This window comes from Atractosteus spatula, chromosome 7, assembly GCF_055471065.1.
Source record: "Atractosteus spatula isolate fAtrSpa1 chromosome 7, fAtrSpa1.hap1, whole genome shotgun sequence".
In the NCBI taxonomy this organism is placed as follows: Eukaryota; Metazoa; Chordata; class Actinopteri; order Semionotiformes; family Lepisosteidae; genus Atractosteus; species Atractosteus spatula.
The window spans coordinates 14,372,595-14,391,883 of record NC_142712.1 but is presented as its reverse complement, the minus strand read 5'-3'; the positions used below and the strand labels follow the sequence as shown (position 1 = coordinate 14,391,883).

Sequence of the window (19,289 nt, the reverse complement as noted above, 5' to 3'; positions counted from 1 at the left end):
TGGTTTGGGTGTGGATAACCAGGTCACATTAAACCTAACTGCGCAGGGAAGGGGAAGGACAGGAAGACATGCACTAACTGTAACAAGGTCAGACACTCAAAAGAGCAGTGTTGGAGGAGGCCAAGAGGGGCATAACCCCACCAAGCAGGACACGGCAGGTTGCCATGTGTGCTCTAGGGACAAAGCCTGAACTCATAGTTATGCAGCCACTAGCCAGTGCAAAAACCAATGATACTCTCAAGTGGTTCACTATAACTTATCCCCAAGATTCAAATATGTCCAGTTACCCTGGTGCAAGGCACATACGTTTACTGAGAATCTATTATCACCCATCATTTAGCTTTGAGTAAATATAATCATGTTGTCAAATACGATAATGTAATGTTACTAAACAGTGTTTTGTGTTGCAGAGAAACATATAACTTCACAATATGTTCGTGCTCTGCTCTGACACCTGTACAGTCCGGTTTGATCTGGATTGTCTCCATTGACCCCTCAGAATCTGTGCTGTGCAAGTTTCCGCCACACAGTGAGGTATAGCGCTTGAGTTGCCTACCTGCCAATACGGGCCTCCCACCTGCCCCCTCAACCAAACCAGATGTTTAGAGGTCCTTCACTTCCTGAACTTTGGGACTATCCATGTTCCTGGAGATGCACTCACCCAAGGGTGGGTTGCCAGTCCGTGGTGGACCGGAGCCTGGACTAAACATCAATCTAGGCAGGAATTTTTTACGACAGGACTACAGGCTGTTAAGGACAAATCGCAGAAGGAAGAGACACAAGCTAGATGACAAGCAACTATTGTTAAAATGGATAAAGTGAAAGCCAGAGTGTAGCAGAAGACAGGAGGAGCAGACAGTACTATCTGGAACATGAACCAAATGATTTGGTGGAGGTGGATAGAACTAGCCGGGGTCTCTTTGGCACTATTGTCATTGTATGCACACACATCCAGCATTACACAGCCCATTAGGGTAACCTGCCTCCGCTAATGGGAGAGGGTCAACCAGAGGGACTGAAAGGTAACCTAACCTTGAAAAGAAGCTACCATACTAACCAACATGGGAAAGACATACTAACAAGGAACACAGGAAAAGGAAAAACAAAGAGAATGTAATTGGGAGGTAGAGGACAGAAAGTGCTTAACTGTGTTTCTGAGAAATGACAAATAGTAAAAACAAGAATGAATAGCCTTTTCTAAAATCAGCAAGCTTTGTGACACAAATAAGGTATACTGAAACAGCTCTCTGCTTTTGTGTTTTTAGATATATTCATGTGAAGGTGGGCAATCTACCTTTCTGCAGACCAAAATAAAGATGATTCTATTATTTCAAGTTCAATACCTTTTTTATACAGCACATCCAATGATTACACAATAGATTACAGATATTTACTAGACAGAAAAATCAGAAATGGTTTCTCTACAATTCTGAGTACTTGAAACCATACAGTAAATGATACAATCCCACATTTTCAAACAAAGAAACTTTAATATTTATAAATAATATGCAGTACAGTTTTAAATATGACATCTGCAAAGCTTCAGAACTGCTGTTTTCTTAAACAACTGCATAGATTGTATCTTGTAAAGGAAGTGAAATAAAGCAGATATTTAATAACATTGTTTATTATACTCATATATTTAATTCACAGATTGCCCGAGTCTACATTGAAATCAGGTTGATATTTGATTTAATCTAGTTGATTAACTCAATAATAATTTATTCAAGTAGAATAATTAAGTTAAATCATTTCGTTTAGCGTTACACAAGAAACAAACGTGATAATTAAAACAAACAAGGTATTTAAATAAACAATCATACAAATGAAAACAATGAAAAAATTATTAGAATCTCTCTTTTACGTTAACAGTTAATGCGTTACATTTCTAACTGGAACACATGCACCCAAAATGCGTACTACAGTACATTTGACAGCTCCGTTCAATTAAAATTTGTATTATTTGTAGATATTTTAGAGGACAATTTAGTGGCTTTGTTTTAACAGGATACACAGTTCTTCATCTGTTATGTACATATTAACGAGATAAAGCCATCTTTCGGTTTCTAATATATTTTTTAATTTGATCCATAATTTCGTCAGTTTTTAATGTGTAAATAATCGGATTAAGAAGGGGGGGAATGGCAGCCGACAAAGACGTGTTGAGAATTCTGGTGTCAGTATCAATGTAGACATTAACCCAGGCTATGATGTAGGTAGCTAAAAGCGGCACATAAAATACAGCCACCAGAATCAAATGGGAAGTGCAGGTTCTGAAGGCTTTTCGTCGACCATCGGCCTCTGCTATCTTCAACAGAGAAACTAAAATACATACGTAAGACAATAATATTAAAGCCAGAGGGAGAAAAAATAAAGACACAATAAAAAAGGCAGCCATAAACCAGTTGATAGAATAATCGCTGCAAGAAATTTTAAATACCGGTCCATGGTCACAAAAGTAACTGTTAACGATTACAGATTTACAGTAAGACAAGCGTGTTATGAAACTCACCATAGTTAAAACAACAATAAAAGGAATAACCCAAGAGATTATGATCACTATAATCATTTTAGTATTTGAATTGATAGTTTTGCATCTCAGCGGAAAGCAAATAGCGATAAATCTGTCATATGCCAAAACCATGAGCGCATACGATTCCATTGCAGAAAAGTAATGTACAAAGAACATCTGAGTTAAACAAGTATTGTACTCGACGAGTCTGTTCCCGTAAAGAAACAAGTCTAAAGACTTCGGGATGAGTGATGTACTGTAACTCACATCTACCAAGGCCAAGCTAAAGACCCCGAAATACTTCGGGGTGTGCAGCGGCTGAGCAAACCAGATGATGGACATAATCAAGGCGTTGGCTAATAAAGTAGCGACATAAATCACCCCCAGGAATATAAAAAAGTAATTCGAGTTTTCCAAGGCGTAAAAACCACGGATGTAAAAGCCGTTTGGCCGGATAAAAGTGGTGTTAAGAACAGGTGATGTTGTTATCACGAAGGTCATTTTTCTTAACCTGTTAAAAAATTATGCACAGGCGTTTATCAAATTCAGCTTTCAAAAGCAACAAAACATTGGTTCATTATTTAAAATTAGCGAAAATTAATTATATTCATTGACCTTTTCTTCATGTCTTCTTTATCCACATAAAATATTATATACCTATAATAATAATAATAATAATAATAATAATAATAATAATCATCATCATCATCATCATCATCATCATCTATTTACTGTAGTTTATCATAATTTTCATTTATAATGCACACAATTTTCAGAATCTGAGTTCAGAAACATCAAAACATTTTTCAGTTTTTAAAATGAATAGAAAATGTTTAATAAAATGTTAATCTCAATTTAATTTGATTATGTTTTCTTATCTATATGAAATATCTGTGACTGTTACAATACAAAAGTGCAAATGATAGACTAGGCAAACCTCTTCAAATGTCTGTATAGTGTTATTTTTTAAGATAAAAACATTGCTCACCTTTCAAACTCAGTGTTTTCCACTTTACTCTAGTGGAGAGACTCTAATTTATTAAGCACACCCATGACGCTAAACCACATGAGATTTTCTAAGGGGTGAGAGGCAGGGAGGAATTATTATACCTTATTTGTATAAAACATGCACCTGAAATTACTGGTTAATTGCCTCATTAGTTAATGTGTCCACTGTGACAGGCCTAATCACCTGTTCTGTAACAATAGCACATAAAACACTAGAACAAAATGAGCATGTTACAATAAAAAATCCAGGGAATTTAAAAAAACTTTAAACATGATAAAAAAGAATGGTAGTATAGCTCGTTTAAGAGTAGTATATGGTCTCATTTAAGAGGTTTGTGAAAGTGTTACCCGTACTGTTTGTCTGTTAGCCTCTTTTAAAAAACTATGCACAGAAAGTCATTATCCAAAGTAGACAGAATAATGGGTCCATCTGCTTCCATTCAAATTGAGATCTTTCCTGGACGAACTAGTTTTTGATCCTTACCCATTTTCCCCTGCCTTAAACTACAGATTAATCTGTAGATTAGAACACTCAGAAATTTAGATCATGGACAGATCTGAGGAGTCGTAGTGTATTTCAGATTTACACAGTTGTACGCCTCAGAAAAGCAATGTGACTTATGGCTTCTTTATGGTTTTCAAAGTAATTGTGAACAGTACAATTTAGAGGTGATCATTTCATTAATCTAATTTTACCAAGTCTTAGATTAACAGTCAATCACACATATATTTTATATTCCCAGGAAACCCACGAAGAGAAGAGTGAGCACCTTCTTAAACCCCTCAGGTTTTTTGTTCAATACACTGAACATATTTTTTCTGGGATTGTCTGAACAGCTCTCCAATCACCCTTTCTGATAGCCTACCAAAAAGGTCTTGAAAGAAGACTTTCAAACCAGCAAGCCCTGAAAACATAAAAAGTTCACATTTTGTACTTTATATTTTTAATTTGTATTTGCCAATTATTTTTGTAAAAAAAAATATTTTGTGTGTTTGTCCAAGTCTAGAATGGCAGTTATAAATCTGCTATTACAACCGGGGAGAATAGGGAACTATGCACATCTTTCAACATTTCATATGCAATGGCCACCTACCTGAAATTCAGGAAGTGAAGAAGAATCTGGTCAACAGCACAGCAAGCTTGCAAGCACCACTGTGGCCACAGGAGTCACCATGTCAATGATAGCCAAAAGAGACCTGGGTAATCCCATCCTAACCTCAGAGGGTATCTTCCTATTGTGAGTTCCATCTTGATCCATGTCACAACTGACTAGTGACCTGACCCAGTCATACCAATAACTGGGCATGACCCAACCCATAATGTTAGAACTTATCCAGTACATAGGCAAGTGCTTTTACTAACTTACTTATTTTTTTTTTTACATTGCAATTAAAATTAACATTGACATAGCTGTAAGATAGACCTGAATTATGAGCAGGAATGTTAATTAGTTCTTAGTCCAATCACAACATTTCAAGAGTTAGAGTAGTTATGTGATTAGACTAATATTCACTGCTGCTCCTACCTCCCTTCCTAGGCTAGAAGGGTGTTCATGCTAAGATAGATAGAACTTGATAGAGTAGATAAATGATTTACTCTCTTCATCATGTCAAATACAATAGGTTACCAATGCTGCCTTCATTAAATGCTGAATGGAAGGCAACCAGAGAATTGCTCCTATTTAAAGAGAAGGAAAAAGCAACTGTGTCATAAAATGAAAGCAAATACAGGAGAATGGTCACTGGATCAGTTTGGTTACAAAAATGAATGTTAAATCACACTTTTTTTTCCAGGTACAAGGAATGTTCATTAAAGATCGATTAATCTCTGGGGTAGACAAATAAACGCTTAGCACTTCAAAATTGTCCTTTCAATCTGCGTAATGCAGCAATACATTTTGAGTGCATGATGTTTTTGTTTTATTTATTGTAGTTCTCCAGGTTATTTAGAAAATTATACATAAAACAAAACAATTGAAGTGTAATAATTATGGAACTTATTCAGATGCCAAACGACTGAAAAGAAAATCTGGCCTGTTCATTAACTGATTTTATAGTACAGAAAGATACAGTTTAAAGTTGTTTGCAACCAAAATGTTATTTTTGAAAAATGTAACTTGGCATATGAAAAGGCATATTTTTCAAAAATGTTTGTACCATAAAAACAACTGGAACTCTTGTATTTCACCATATTATTATCATTGTTATCAATTATTGTTATCATTATTATCAATATTAGTACTAGTAATAGTATATGACTAAAAATAAAAATATTTGTATAAGTAAATTCATTACCTGTTGGATTATATTTGTAATTTTCAATCCGTCTTACTCCAATGGAGTGCATTTGGTATTGAGTGTGTTATAGAGAGTGACATCACTACCTTTAAGCCCAGGTGGTGCTGATTTCTCCTGCAGCAGGAGGCCTGTTCTTTTGAAACAGATGAAATAACTGTCTGCGTGTTGCTCTCCCTTTTCTCCTTTCCTTTTCTCACCCACAAACTTACCAGCATCCGAAGATGTTCGATGTATATTGCATGATGATAACTGCGGAGCAGGTCTGGACAGCCTGGCTGAAATCTGCAAAAGGCATCTTAAAATCCTCTTTTAATATTCACTTGAAAAGTGCAGTGAAGATAAGATAAGATCACTTTATTGGCCATATACAATTTCTTGTATTAGGAATTTGTCTTTTCGCATACCTCAACTTGCTCTCCATGAGACAGACAGACAGGGAGAGAAGCTTGGGGTCAGAGCAGAGGGTCAGTCATTTATACAGCACCCCTGAAGCAGTTGGGGTTAAGGGCCTTGCTGAGGGGCCCAACAGAGTAGCATTCCTCTGCCAGCCACAGGATACAAACCAGCAACCTTCCAGCCACAGGTGCAGAGCCTTAGCCACAGAGCCACTGCACCACCTATATAAGTGTACTGTTCATATTGCCCAGAAACGTCTACAGTAAGTGTGCTGTTCCAATAACCAAAAAAAGCAGCATACAGTACCTATTGAAGATGCTGATATTATTGTTAATCCACCTTAGCACTGTGCGGTAAAGGTAATGATATTTCAAGGAACATTTGTTATATACTGGTGAGCATTTGTTTTATTATTTTTATATGTAAGCAATAAAACGTTTTCTAATGATAGGTGTATTTTATAAATTAATATAAAGCTGCTTTTCAGATATTTAAGATTACAATCCAACGATTTCAATTCATGAATTATCCTAATAATAAGTAGCAAGAATCTAAAACTGTAATATAACACAATCCAGTAACAGATTAATCACTTGTTGTAAATGTAGTTAATGTGCAAGATAAAGTTATTGCTTTTTCAATAATCTCATAAAATAACAAGCAAGTAGGAACAAAATATGTAACTACAGTATGTCTGTAGCATCCTCCTCTTAAATGCACATTTGGCATAATTTCCAAGACCATCCAATTTTAATCTATTATATACAGTACATCGCATTATCAAATACATACAGTATATTATATTTAAACAAAAGGGCTTCAGAAACTCCATTACCACCTTGCTGATTTGTCATATTGTATTGACTACTGCAGTATGATATGACTAGAAAAAGGAAATACTTGACACTTGAAGTAGTAAAGTTTTCATCTGAGAAATGGATTAAACACCTTTGTGAAATTAGAATTATAGGTATGGATATGGAAATGAGACTCTGACATATGGAACTTGTAAATATATATACTGTACCACATTTAAAGGGTTTTTAAAATTTATTAACAATCACTGTTCCCCTCACAATCTGACTTTGCCACATTTTTTAAAATTCCAGGTATCTCAATCCACTTTTTATTGCTACTTCCTGTCTCTTAAAAAAATTGGCTTCAGCACATTTAATTACCCCTTGGACCTGGTGTTTCAGAATTTAATACAAAAGGTGTAAAAGTCATGTTTAATGGAACATCTTTGAAGATGAGATTAATTGAATCATCCTTTTGGATAAATTTGGGAAATTTGTTTTTTTTACACACCATAGTGTCAGAGTCTCTTTCCAGAGACTAATTTGACTGACAGTAATGCAACACACTACTGAATTACAAAATATTTTTACAGGTATATATTATTTTATATTATAACATTTCTGATGGACTTTTTTGTTAAAAAAAAGTTTAACAGTTTAACAAAAAAAGTTTACGGTTTTTTTGTAAAAAGGGCTGATGTTTCATTGAAAGAACCTGTTGAATGAGATGCAGCTGTTCTGAATGAGTAATTAACACTCAGAGAGAGGGAAATTCCACATGAAGGAAAGGAGCTGGTGTGATAGGCTCTATGTGTAATTGGTTACGCCGCTGGCCTAATTGTGAGGCTTATAAGAACAGCCAGGAGACTAGGCAAAGTGGTTTGTGTCTAGACTCCAGCTTGTTATGTATCAGTGAATTAGAGTTGTATGGGGGCAGGTGGCCTCATAGTAACTGAATAAGCTCTCTTGTAGTTCTGTGAGTGTCAGTTTGAGGGAAATATAGCTTAAGTTTGTTCTGGGGAGTATCACTGGCTGATGGGGAGATTCAATGGGGTTGTAATGTGCTGTGGGGAATTGGTGGACCAGCTGAATCAGGGCTGATGGGAGCTGTTAGGGCCTAATGAGTAGGGTATTACTGGTTACTGTAGTAACACTGTCTTTTTACTCCTTAGAGTGATGGGGATTCTAGATGACAGATTAAAACCTGATTATGCCCAGTGTTTCAACATTGCCCATTTATCTGCTGGCCTTAGGTTGTGTAATCAGAGGGGACGCAGACAGCTGCTGTGTTAGGGGGTTTATGACTAAAGTGGTGTCTCTAGCCAAAAAAGATGAATTGGAGGTAGTTGCTATAGGGAGTGGTGTGACTAGAAGCAAGTGAAGAGTAATTGAGATTAAAGAGGACTGCATGGTTTTTCCAGAGGGGGGGACTACTGTTACTCTAGGATCCTGGAGCATTTCCAAAAGATTGCAGGCCACTCAAACATTGGAAAACAAGTGACATTCTGGCACTGCTACAATACTATTTGTGTCAGTGTCATCTTGAGCTTATTACTCAAGCAGGTACAGGGTACCCAATAACTGAGGTAAAAACAATAGATTGCCCTGACAGCCAATTGTTAAAGCAAGTTCTCTGCCCTGTCTTCCACACCTCGAACTTGTTAGGGATGCCAACTTTCACCTGTTTGCCCTATCTGTGGAGCTACTAACTCAAATTAATGTCTCTGCTATTTCTATACCTATTTACCCTACTATTGCTCAATGTTTTATATATCTCTGTGTGGGTTTTATATACAATATTACACATAATCTGCTGTACGATTTGGGGGGGTTTGATTCTCTGTGAGGGTAAACAATGAGTTGGTTTTAGTGTCCCAAACATACTTTTTAACATTCAAGGTTCTTCTTTTAGGGAATTGAGCTAGCTTGATCCATTCTGCGACAATAATAATAATGTTGCTTTATTAGCCCTATACAATTTCTTGCATTAGGAATTCATCTTTTCACATACCCCAGCTTGCTCTCCATGAGACAGACAGGGAGAGTTTGGGGTCAGAGTGTCATTGTACAACACCCCTGGAGCATCTGGGGTTAAGGGCCTTGCTCAGGGGCCCAACAGAGTAGGATTCCTCTGCCAGCTGCAGGATTTCAACCAGCAACCTTCCAGTCACAGGCACAGAGCCTTAGCCACAGAGCCACCGCTCTGTCCAACATATTTGTCAGAAGTGGGATTCGATCTCACACCTCCAGGGGAGACTGCGACCTGAATGCAGCGCCTTAGACCGCTTGGCCATCCTGACTTTCGAAGAGACCTGCATTGGCCGGGAATCGAACCCGGGCCTCCCGCGTGGCAGGCGAGAATTCTACCACTGAACATGTATTAGCTATGCCATACTGTAAATATTGTTTACTGTATGTTTGGTTTACACTTCAGACACTTCTGTGCCTTTAAGTCTACTTTGTCTGTTTCACTAAAGTTTTTGGTTTTTTGCATAGACTTCAAGATGTGATTTATCACAGAAGATTTCCCTTCTCCTGTTTTCCTTTATCATAAACTTCTTACAGGCACATTTCCCCTCTTTCCTCCCTACTTTGAAGAAATAAAGCAGTTCACACCATAGCAGATGATTTTAATGAGGATGGTCTGTGCTTATTTTAGGATTTGCAGTCTCAATATGAGCTAGTGACCCTGGGTATTCTCTCTTTTCTATTCCATGTCACTGTCTGCAAGAAATACCTATGGTGCTCCCTGGGGAGGTGAGGATAGGGAAAACAATGGGATTGGCTTCTGACATTTTTTCTGTTAAACACTTCATACAAACCTTAACAGTTGTTAATATTTGGATAGGTTCAAAAGTTATGGATGATAACATTTCCTGGTAAAATCAATTAAATACCAAAAACCCTCATCGTCTTATGATTGCTCCCCTAGGCATTTCACAAAATACACTGTAATCCATAAGTTTATTACAAATAATTATTTATGTACAGAAAAAAAATTAATGATTCTTCAAAAATTTCAGGTTTCTTCAGGGTGCATAGACACCATCATGATCATGAAGCATGTTCCTAGTTCCTTGTTTTAATTTTGTCTAGGTGGTAATGATCTTGTTTTGATCTGTTTTTGAAAAAAAAAATGGTTTTCAAAAAATGTTCCTGCTTCTTTTAAAGTTATGTTGTTTAAATAAATCCCTATTTAATGTAATGGTCAAATGTAGTAGTCATGTTCTACTGGAAACTTTATCCAGTCTTCGTATGTACAGTACTATCTTATATTCTGATAAGAGAAAATATACACAATTAAGAATATTCAGCCTTGTTTTTGTTATTTTTGAATGTTTCTTTATTTTGATATTTCTACATTTTGACTACATTCTTTAAAAACATTATCTTTTACGGTTAAATGGATATCAAAGTGAATGTAGGATGACAGAAATCCTTAAAACACCTCATAAGACAGCTCACTAAATTAGGTTTGAAGTTGGTTAAAATCCAATTCATGTTTTTAACTACCAGTCTCACCATTCTTTTACTACAAATTATATTGTAATGTCTTTGACAGTTATTCCTAACTGGAGGCTATTATTTTTGTAGTAATTCTGTATGAATACAGTTTTATTATATTTTATTATATTTATTATACTCAACTATAATAAAAAAAACATAAGAGTGCAAGCATATACTTCTGCTAATTCTGGAGTTATCAGAGTTAAATATATTAGTAACTCATACTTCAAATGTGCTTGTAAAATTCCATTTACAGAATAGAATTCTAGATTTTTACCATTCCACTGGCTCTTACTGACATTCCCACAGGAACACATCATGACATTGCTTCCCTGAGGTAATAAAGATTTAACAGGCTTTTCACACCAATTAAGAATGGCCTTGGGCACCATAACGCTCACAAGTTCCTTAAATCAATCATCTTTAAGCACACTGAGCTCCCTTAGACCTGTCTAAGTCGCTAATGGTTTGATATCACTAAAAGCACTCAGCAACAGACTCTGATTGCACGGATGTCCCATCGATGACTGAATACTACAGTACAGGAACAGCATAACCCCACATGGACTATCTGGAGAGAGATTTGTACTCTGACAAAAATAAGGGGTCATAATGGCAGGGGTGACTGAAGTCTGTCATTCACTAGAATAGAGATGGCAAATGAAAAGAAGTGATGGAAAAAGCAGAAGGGTGGAAGATCTACCAGGCTACACTGTGAAACGGGACATTCATTCTTTATGACATTAATTGCATATACAGCAAGATATGTGACCATATTCGATTATTCATCCGATATCATAAAGCCAGAATAACCCCTGTTAAAAGGCATGCCAACTTGGTCTGGTGCCTCTTCCTGACCAGCAGGGCACAAGGCAGACTATACCCTGGATAGGATGCCAGTTCACTGCTGTTTTTTGTAATAATAGAGAAGACAGCGGTGAAAATGAATAATTCTAAAGTGCTGTGTAAATGAATTTCTACTCCTTCTGAGAGGCTGTGTTTAAATCAAATCTCATTTTGTATTTTTGGTTCCTTAAAACCATGAATCGTCACAGTATGTACATTAGGATTTTGAACTGGATAATATTTACTCTAGGCAAATTTTAGATTTTTAGACAACTTGAATAATTGTTTCTACTGAAAAAGTAGTTTTCAGCTAATTCAGACATAAAAGTATTGACTTGTTTTTTTTACCTTCATTACAAGTTCATTATGATGAACTAATTAGACCACTGTACTTTTCTCCTGAGGATACAGAATAATGAATGTTGCTGAGCACTTCTGTAAACAAAACACTTGTCTTTAGTGCAGACTAATTAATCTCTGTTGAATCTAACAGAGGTCTGTGTGCCATTACAATTTAACACACAGACTGGCAAACTAGGCTATGTCTGATACTAGGCTATCACAAAGGCTTTCCCATAATCTAGATACATCTAGTGGCAATTTTCCATTCTAATCTATTTGATAATTTTCAGATTTTTTAGAAGACAAATTATTTTTAAACCCCCTAAGCCATCCCAAAAATGCTATTGTTTTGTAAAAATGTTAACTTAACTTGTCTCATAACTACTTTACCATAACATCTTGATATTGTAAAGTGCACATTTTTGCTGCAGGGCATGATAATACACTGATCTTTAAAAACTTATGCTCTCACTACATTTTATCCAGAACGTTTACTTTCTAGATAGGGATATTTGGTGATATATACCTTAATTTCCATGCAGTTCATAGTTAATAAAGCAACTAAATGGTTTGAGAATTGCAAAATATAAAAGAAGAATGGAAAACTTAATAAGTTTGATGTAGTTTGGGGGTTATGATGACATAAAGGGGGCTATTACAGAGACACAGAGAAGAAACAGCAGAGCAATGAGAAAACATATAAGTAGTACTCAAATCACTTAGATTGTTCTGAGAATTTAAGACTGCAGTATGGGTCCGATCATAGTTTGAAACTTTGCCCTGCAATTCACAACTTGCAACATATTCTTTGATAGCAATCCCCTTCTCTATATCCTAAGGTGATGACACTTTCTTTCCTGTGCTCTGATAATGACTTAGTCCATGTGGGACTCATTAAAGCAAAACAGTATACTGGAAAGACTCTAGAGGGATATTAGCTCTGCACCTTCACTAGCAACACAGCAAAACAGTAAACAAAACATACCAGCTAGACTAATGAGCAATAATTGGCAACAAAATAGGAAACATTGCTGTTGTCATGATTAAGAAGTGTGTGAACACCCAATTAAAAGATGAATCCTGGCATTTCATCTGTGATAACAAGGCCCAGAAGGCAATTATTGGTCTATTGGAAGCCATTTGCAAAGACGTAATGTAGTAGTCTTCTATAACAGTTAGGATGTTGCTGAAGATTCAAGCATTGCACTAGGATCACTTGATGAAGATGCAAGGAGCTTTGCTCATAATGAGAAAATAGAAAATGAACTGAAGCTCCAATATACTGTACATGAGCACATTCTCTATTACAATACAGTGCATAGAATCTTGCAGTTATTGAGGAGACACAGACCTCCCCCTGCTATATCTCCTGTGATATTGGAGAGAGTAGAACTATAGTATAATAAACAGCATGTTTTTTAAAAAAAGTAATTATTGTGCATATATTGTACAGGCATTATTAGGATATATCTTTATTTCAATATGAAATTATCTTTTTTAGCATTAACTCAAACTGTTCAGAGAATACTATATATTTTCTTTTAAGCATTGTACTGTATTGCCATAATTTATGCTATACTGTAAAACACTTATGAAATAAAATGGATAAATGACACCTGCCATTATTTGATCTGACATTTACTTTCAGTGTGGTGTGCTAATTAGGTATTAGAATACAAGCTGTGCAGATCAGATGTACTATGAGATTTTTTTTTGCTTTTATACTCAGCAGTTCTAAATCCCTCACACAAAATCCCTAATCGCAGATATGTTCTGAAATTTTACTTTATGAACAGTTTCCAATTCAATTTTTCTTAATTAATCCTTTAAACATATACATGTGCCAGCCAATTCCATAGATAACAAAAAGAAAATCACACTTTGTCCCCATTTTCAAGTAAAAAAGATCCACGAAAAGGTACTTAAATCCTTGGGAATAATTATCACTCTCTGTGCTGGAGACTTGCAGTGTGTCGGCACCAGCCACAGCACTATAGTTTAATGAAGCTTACAGGGAGGTCTCAGGATAATGCACTCTACCTTGTTCTCTGCTGCATTACCCTCTCATCCTTTCCCACCCCCCTCCCCGTTCTCCCCTCCTCCTTTCTCGCACTCTCTCACAGTCTTTCTGCCTCTTACAAACATACCGCACACACATGCACTATACAGTCAAGTCATTATACAAAGCTGGTTAACTATATATATTTAGGCTGCAAGAAATTAATAATTTATTCTTATTAGATTAATAATGTATTATTATTATTATTATTATTATTATTAGCAAAAGCAGCAGGAACAGTTCCAGTTGCAGCAGCAGTTGTAGTAATCTAATTGTGTCACTTGGGGTTTCATTGCAATGATTTAAGTGCACTTTTTTCAGTTTAACTATATGCACTGCCATCTGCTGTTGAAATTAAGAACACACATCTCATTTCCAAACAAGATTCCTGCCATTTTACCAGTGGAATTATAATAATAATAATTATAATAATAATAATAAACTTTATTTTATATAGCACCTTTAAAGATGGCTTCTCAAAGCGCTTTACAGGATGACAACAACAATAAATAAAAAGAATACACAAGATAAAACACAATTATGATATACAGAGGAGACATGGATGGTGGTACTAAAAAAAGCAGAGGGGTGAAGAATGGAACCAGTTAAGTAAAGGCTTTTCTGAAGAAGAGGGTTTTGAGTCTGGATTTGAAGGAGTTTAGAGAAGGTGACTCTCTGATATCCTTGGGGAGAGAGTTCCAGAGCTTGGGGGCATAACAGGAGAAGGCCCTGTCACCCATACAATGTAGATGGGCTTGGGGGACAGTAAGGAGACCAGAATTAGAAGAGCGAAGGTTGCGAGGTGGGGAGTGGGGCGATAATAGTTCAGACAGGTACTGAGGTGCTAAGCCATGCAGAGCCTTATAGGTGAGCATGAGGATTTTAAAGTCTACACGGAATTTGACCGGAAGCCAGTGCAAGGACTCGAGGATAGGAGTAATGTGAACACTTGCACTAGACCTGGTCATGATTCTGGCTACTGAATTTTGGACATACTGCAGTTTGTTCAGAGTAGATTTAGATACCCCAACGAGTAGAGCATTACAGTAGTCAATTCGAGAGAATACAAATGTGTTGATCAGCTTTTCAGCCACAGTTAATGATAGCATAGGGCGTAGTCTAGCGATATTTCTAAGGTGAAAAAAATATGTTTTGACAGTATGCTGCACATGTGGGTCGAATGTTAAGCCAGAATTGAATATAACCCCAAGGTTTTTCAATTTTGTTTGAAGCTCAAGTACATACCCATCTACAGATAGGGTTACAGGACTGGCTTTATGAAGTTGATGGGGGGTGCCAATAAGCATGACTTCAGTCTTGTTGCAGTTAAGATGAAGGAAGTTTTGAGTCATCCAAATTTTTATTAGGTTTTATCACATGCTGCTCATCTATCAGAATTGAGTTTTGGAACTGAATTGCCTGTTATAAAATACAATCAACATACAATAACAGATTTCAATATTAGAACACTTCTATTGAAACAAAAAAACTAGCCCTGGTCTTTGATCTTGGAATGGTAAAGCACTCTGTTGTTGTAAATATGTAACACATATTATAACTGTACTGCATGTATGTGATTATTAGGCCTCTATATTAGATTAATTAGATAATTCCTACCTAATCTCGTTTCTCCACACATTGGTTTTATTTTTTATATCGGAAGAGTCCGTTTACTTCCTGTCTTTGTGTAATTCAATTTTAATTCAATTTTCCACATTGGTGTCTATTTTTGACCAGTGATATCCTAATTCTTTAGATTGTTACCTTTCCTTGGAAAATTGTGGCTTCTTAGAGCTTTTAGAACATTGAACTTCAAATAGTGGTCTATAGTTTAATAACATCATCAAGTGCAATTTCTTTCTGAAACATAATAATCCCTCTTATAGGTGAATGTTAGAGTTATAATGCTGCATCTGTCCTGCACTTATTGAAATCTGAATTGCTTCAAAACTTTGAGATGATTGCTGTGAAAACTGTTTGAGGACCACAGGTCTTCATTCTCTCCATTTAATAGAGGGGATTGTAGTAAAAATTTGTTTAGAAATTGATTGGTTTTTAAATGACTGGGTATTCTAATGACAGCAGTCTTACCACCCTTCCCACATTATCTCATCAGATCTTAAGAGCATGTAAGTAAAGACCTGTCTTAGAGAAGATTTCTGTACAGGACATAAATTAGTGTCCCATCCAGAGAGTAAGGCTGTGACCAAAACCACACAATGTACCAAAAAGACTTCTGGTTTTTGCATAAATCCCAGTGGGAATTTGTGTGCTATTTTCAACCCACACCTCATCCTTAGTCATTTGGAAATCTAAAAAAAAATGTTGAAAGAATGTGTTGATTGTTGTGTTGTCTGAGTAAATCTTTTCATTGTGCACTAACAGGGCATGTGGGTATTACTAACATTCAGATCTGCTTTTAAATCCAATTAAGAAAACAAAAATGACACACCAAGCAATTTAATAACCACCAAGGAACGGTTATTAAATCTAAACATATGCACCAAGGAGTGGTTATTAAATTTTCCCTTTAACAATTTCAGGTCATTTAGGTGCTTTACAATATCTAGGTGTTAAGGAATGTCTCTGTCTCAGTTCTGACTTCCAACAGTGATTATGATGAAATGATTATGTTGAATGTATAATTGATTATGTACTGTAGTATTATTCTCAGGAGAGCACACTTCTAATATTAATAATAACAATAATAATAATAATAATAATAATAATAATAATTGCTTACACTTATATTGCGCTTTTCTGGATATTAGTGGCACACATGTAATTACAATTAGGAGCAAGCCTGTTCCTTTCACAGTGAAAGTTTGTCTTCACAATATTCTTATTTAGAAGAAATTTTAATTATTTAATTTTGAATTCAATCCAGACATATGAATTCCAGCAGCACCATGTCACATTTACTATACTGTATATACAGTAGTCCAGCCCTGAAAAACTTACTGCCCCATTTAGTATCTCACATTCAATTGTTCCTGAGGCTGACAAACTGGAAAACAAAATAAAGACCATACATTAAAAAAAAAACATTTTCAATTTTTTAAACTATTTTTTGTTTTCTAGAACTTGTATGCTTTTTCCACTGTGGGGGTGTTTTTTTTCTTTAATAAATCAACCAGCATTATTTATCAAAAAGGTTTTATTCAGATTGCAGCAAGCAATATCATCCTCATCACCACCATAAAAATCACCCCTTTTTATCATCTGTAGTACAGATATTTCTTTTTCATTTGAACACTCAGATCTTCTACATCTATGTTCTATGTACTGTATTAATGTTTCCCAGATACTGTACATCATCTTTATACTGATACAGTACTTAGATTCATTCACTAAGCAAATATACATATTTTAAACAAAAACGTTTCTTCAAAACAAAAAAAAAACAGCAGAAGTGTATTTCAGAAGAAACTATTTTCACGTGCTGACTTAAAACTTTTAAACTTTGGCTTAAGAGATGCTCTATTGCTATAGACTATACTTTTTTCTTCTAATCCGGAAAAACTACAGGGTTATAACCATACATTTTGTTAGGATCAATTATTTAATATTTGCTTTTGTTTATAAGCAGTAAACAAGTTAAAGAAAATAACATACTACATTTACTTGGGTGCTTTGTATTTGTAATAAAGTTTCTTTCGGTACACTCTTGCTACCATTAATACTATTGCAGGTTAGGAAAATCCTAAATTTAAATAATCAGTTTTAGTTCACCTGGTCTTTAGTTTGCATTCAATTCAACAAACGGATGAACCAACAAAACACATCGTTAAACAGCTACATTTGCAAGCCTTGGGTCGGAATCTTGCTCATACCTGTAGTGGTACACTTCCATTTGATCACGGCAAGCTTCTCTTATGTTGTTTAGCCATCTTTTAATGCCTTCCCTATTCAAGTACAAAACCATAAGAAAAATTACTCCTATCAGTGCTAAAACAATGCCAAGGAACACGTAAGAGACAGTTTCCAAATCCGGATTTCTACAGTCGACCTCTTCTTTTTTAAGCCTCATCACTAGTGTCCCCTTCACACTTTCCGGTTCAGAGCACCTTAAGCGGCTAGCGTCTGGGCACTGTGATGAGTTTTTCACCCACAAATACAAACTCTCGAGCATACAGTCGCACACAAAAGGGTTAAATTCCAAGTAGACGTGCATTTTCTTATTCTCTAACCATTTGTTCACTACTTCTCTTTCCACAGATTGAATAGAGTTGTTGGTTAGAATCAGGACTTCCAAGTTAAACGAGTCAAAAATCAAGGGTGGGATGCTTTTAATGTGATTTCCCGATAACTCCAGTCTTTTAAGCTTGCCTAAACTGTCCGATGCCAGCGCACTTGACAACTGGATCACCGCAGATTTTGTAAGACACGAATTCAGGCTAAGATTTCGAAGCTCACGCAAGCCGCGGAAAGCATCGCTGGAAATGTAAGTTAAGTGGTTCTTGCTTAAATCCAGTGCTTTTAGATTAGGGAGTCTTTCAAATGCAGATGCCTCAATATTCTGTATGTTATTGTCAGAAAGTGAAAGTGTCGATAGAAGTTCAAGTGATGTCCCATTTGTTGTAAAGGCGTTCCCAATTAAGGTTGTAATATTGTTACCAGACACAGTCAAAGTTTGAACCCACAAGGGAAAATCTCTTGGTACGTCTTCCATATTTACGTTAAGGCAGGTGACAGTTTCTGTGTTTTCAAAGCATGCACAGGAAAAAGGGCACAAATTATCTGCGTTTGCCAGCAATAACAGCATGGACATTATTAAAGTCAAGAAGAAACGCGGTTGCTTGGGAATATGAAAAGCGTCATAGCAAATCTTCCGAATCTTTAGCCTTTCCATTTTTCAGTTATACAGTACCTACAACCCCCTTCTGAGCAAATAAAAGCCAAACAACCTGCAATGTGGCTAAAGGTTACACCAAATAAAATTATCAGATGCTTATCCTCTGCATATTTTAGTCTCACCCTTTTCAGCTAACGTCCGAAGAAGTTTCACGCTTCCTCTGTTATTTAAAAGTAACGGATTCAGCGATCAAGGATGCCTTCTAGCTTTTCCAAAGCTCATTCTTTTTTATTTTGATATCTCAAGCAGATCTGCCTGCAAGGATGCAATCAGTCGCTGTCCACAAGCACTCGCATGACTGAAGCAAAGCAAAGCCTCGCCCCCTTTATGATGAAAAACTGGAGCAGAATTTGTTTCCAGAATGTGATTCCCCCCCCCCCCCCCACTTTAGGCTAGTGGGTAAAGAATGAAGGCTAAGGTACAGTAATATTAACCACATGAGACAATTTTGCCTGTTCTGGGATTAAAAAAAAATGTAATTTTGTTCGTAATAAAAAATGTTTGAACTTTCACATAGTACATCTAATCTGAGAGTTTAGGAGCTTTAAAAGTGTAAAGTGTTAAAATTGTCATCCAGATCTAATAGTGACATAAAATCTTAACGGTGTCTTGTTTAATACAGTATATTAAATCAGTTTATTACATATGTAAATTGTGGTAAGGTTTACA

The 19,289-nt window shown here is 36.0% G+C and overlaps 2 protein-coding genes across 2 annotated transcripts; both read right to left on the bottom strand.

The window, feature by feature from the left end:
* Positions 1-2,038: 2,038 nt before the first annotated feature.
* On the bottom strand, positions 2,039-3,013 carry LOC148830551 (olfactory receptor 51F2-like). Its single transcript, XM_088919900.1, has one exon. The coding sequence runs from the start codon at positions 3,011-3,013 to the stop codon at positions 2,039-2,041; it is 975 nt and encodes a 324-aa protein (XP_088776026.1).
* Positions 3,014-17,552: 14,539 nt separating this feature from the next.
* tpbgl (trophoblast glycoprotein like) lies at positions 17,553-18,632 on the bottom strand. The gene has a single exon (XM_088921529.1). The coding sequence runs from the start codon at positions 18,615-18,617 to the stop codon at positions 17,553-17,555; it is 1,065 nt and encodes a 354-aa protein (XP_088777655.1). The 5' UTR covers positions 18,618-18,632.
* Between the last annotated feature and the right edge of the window lie 657 nt (positions 18,633-19,289).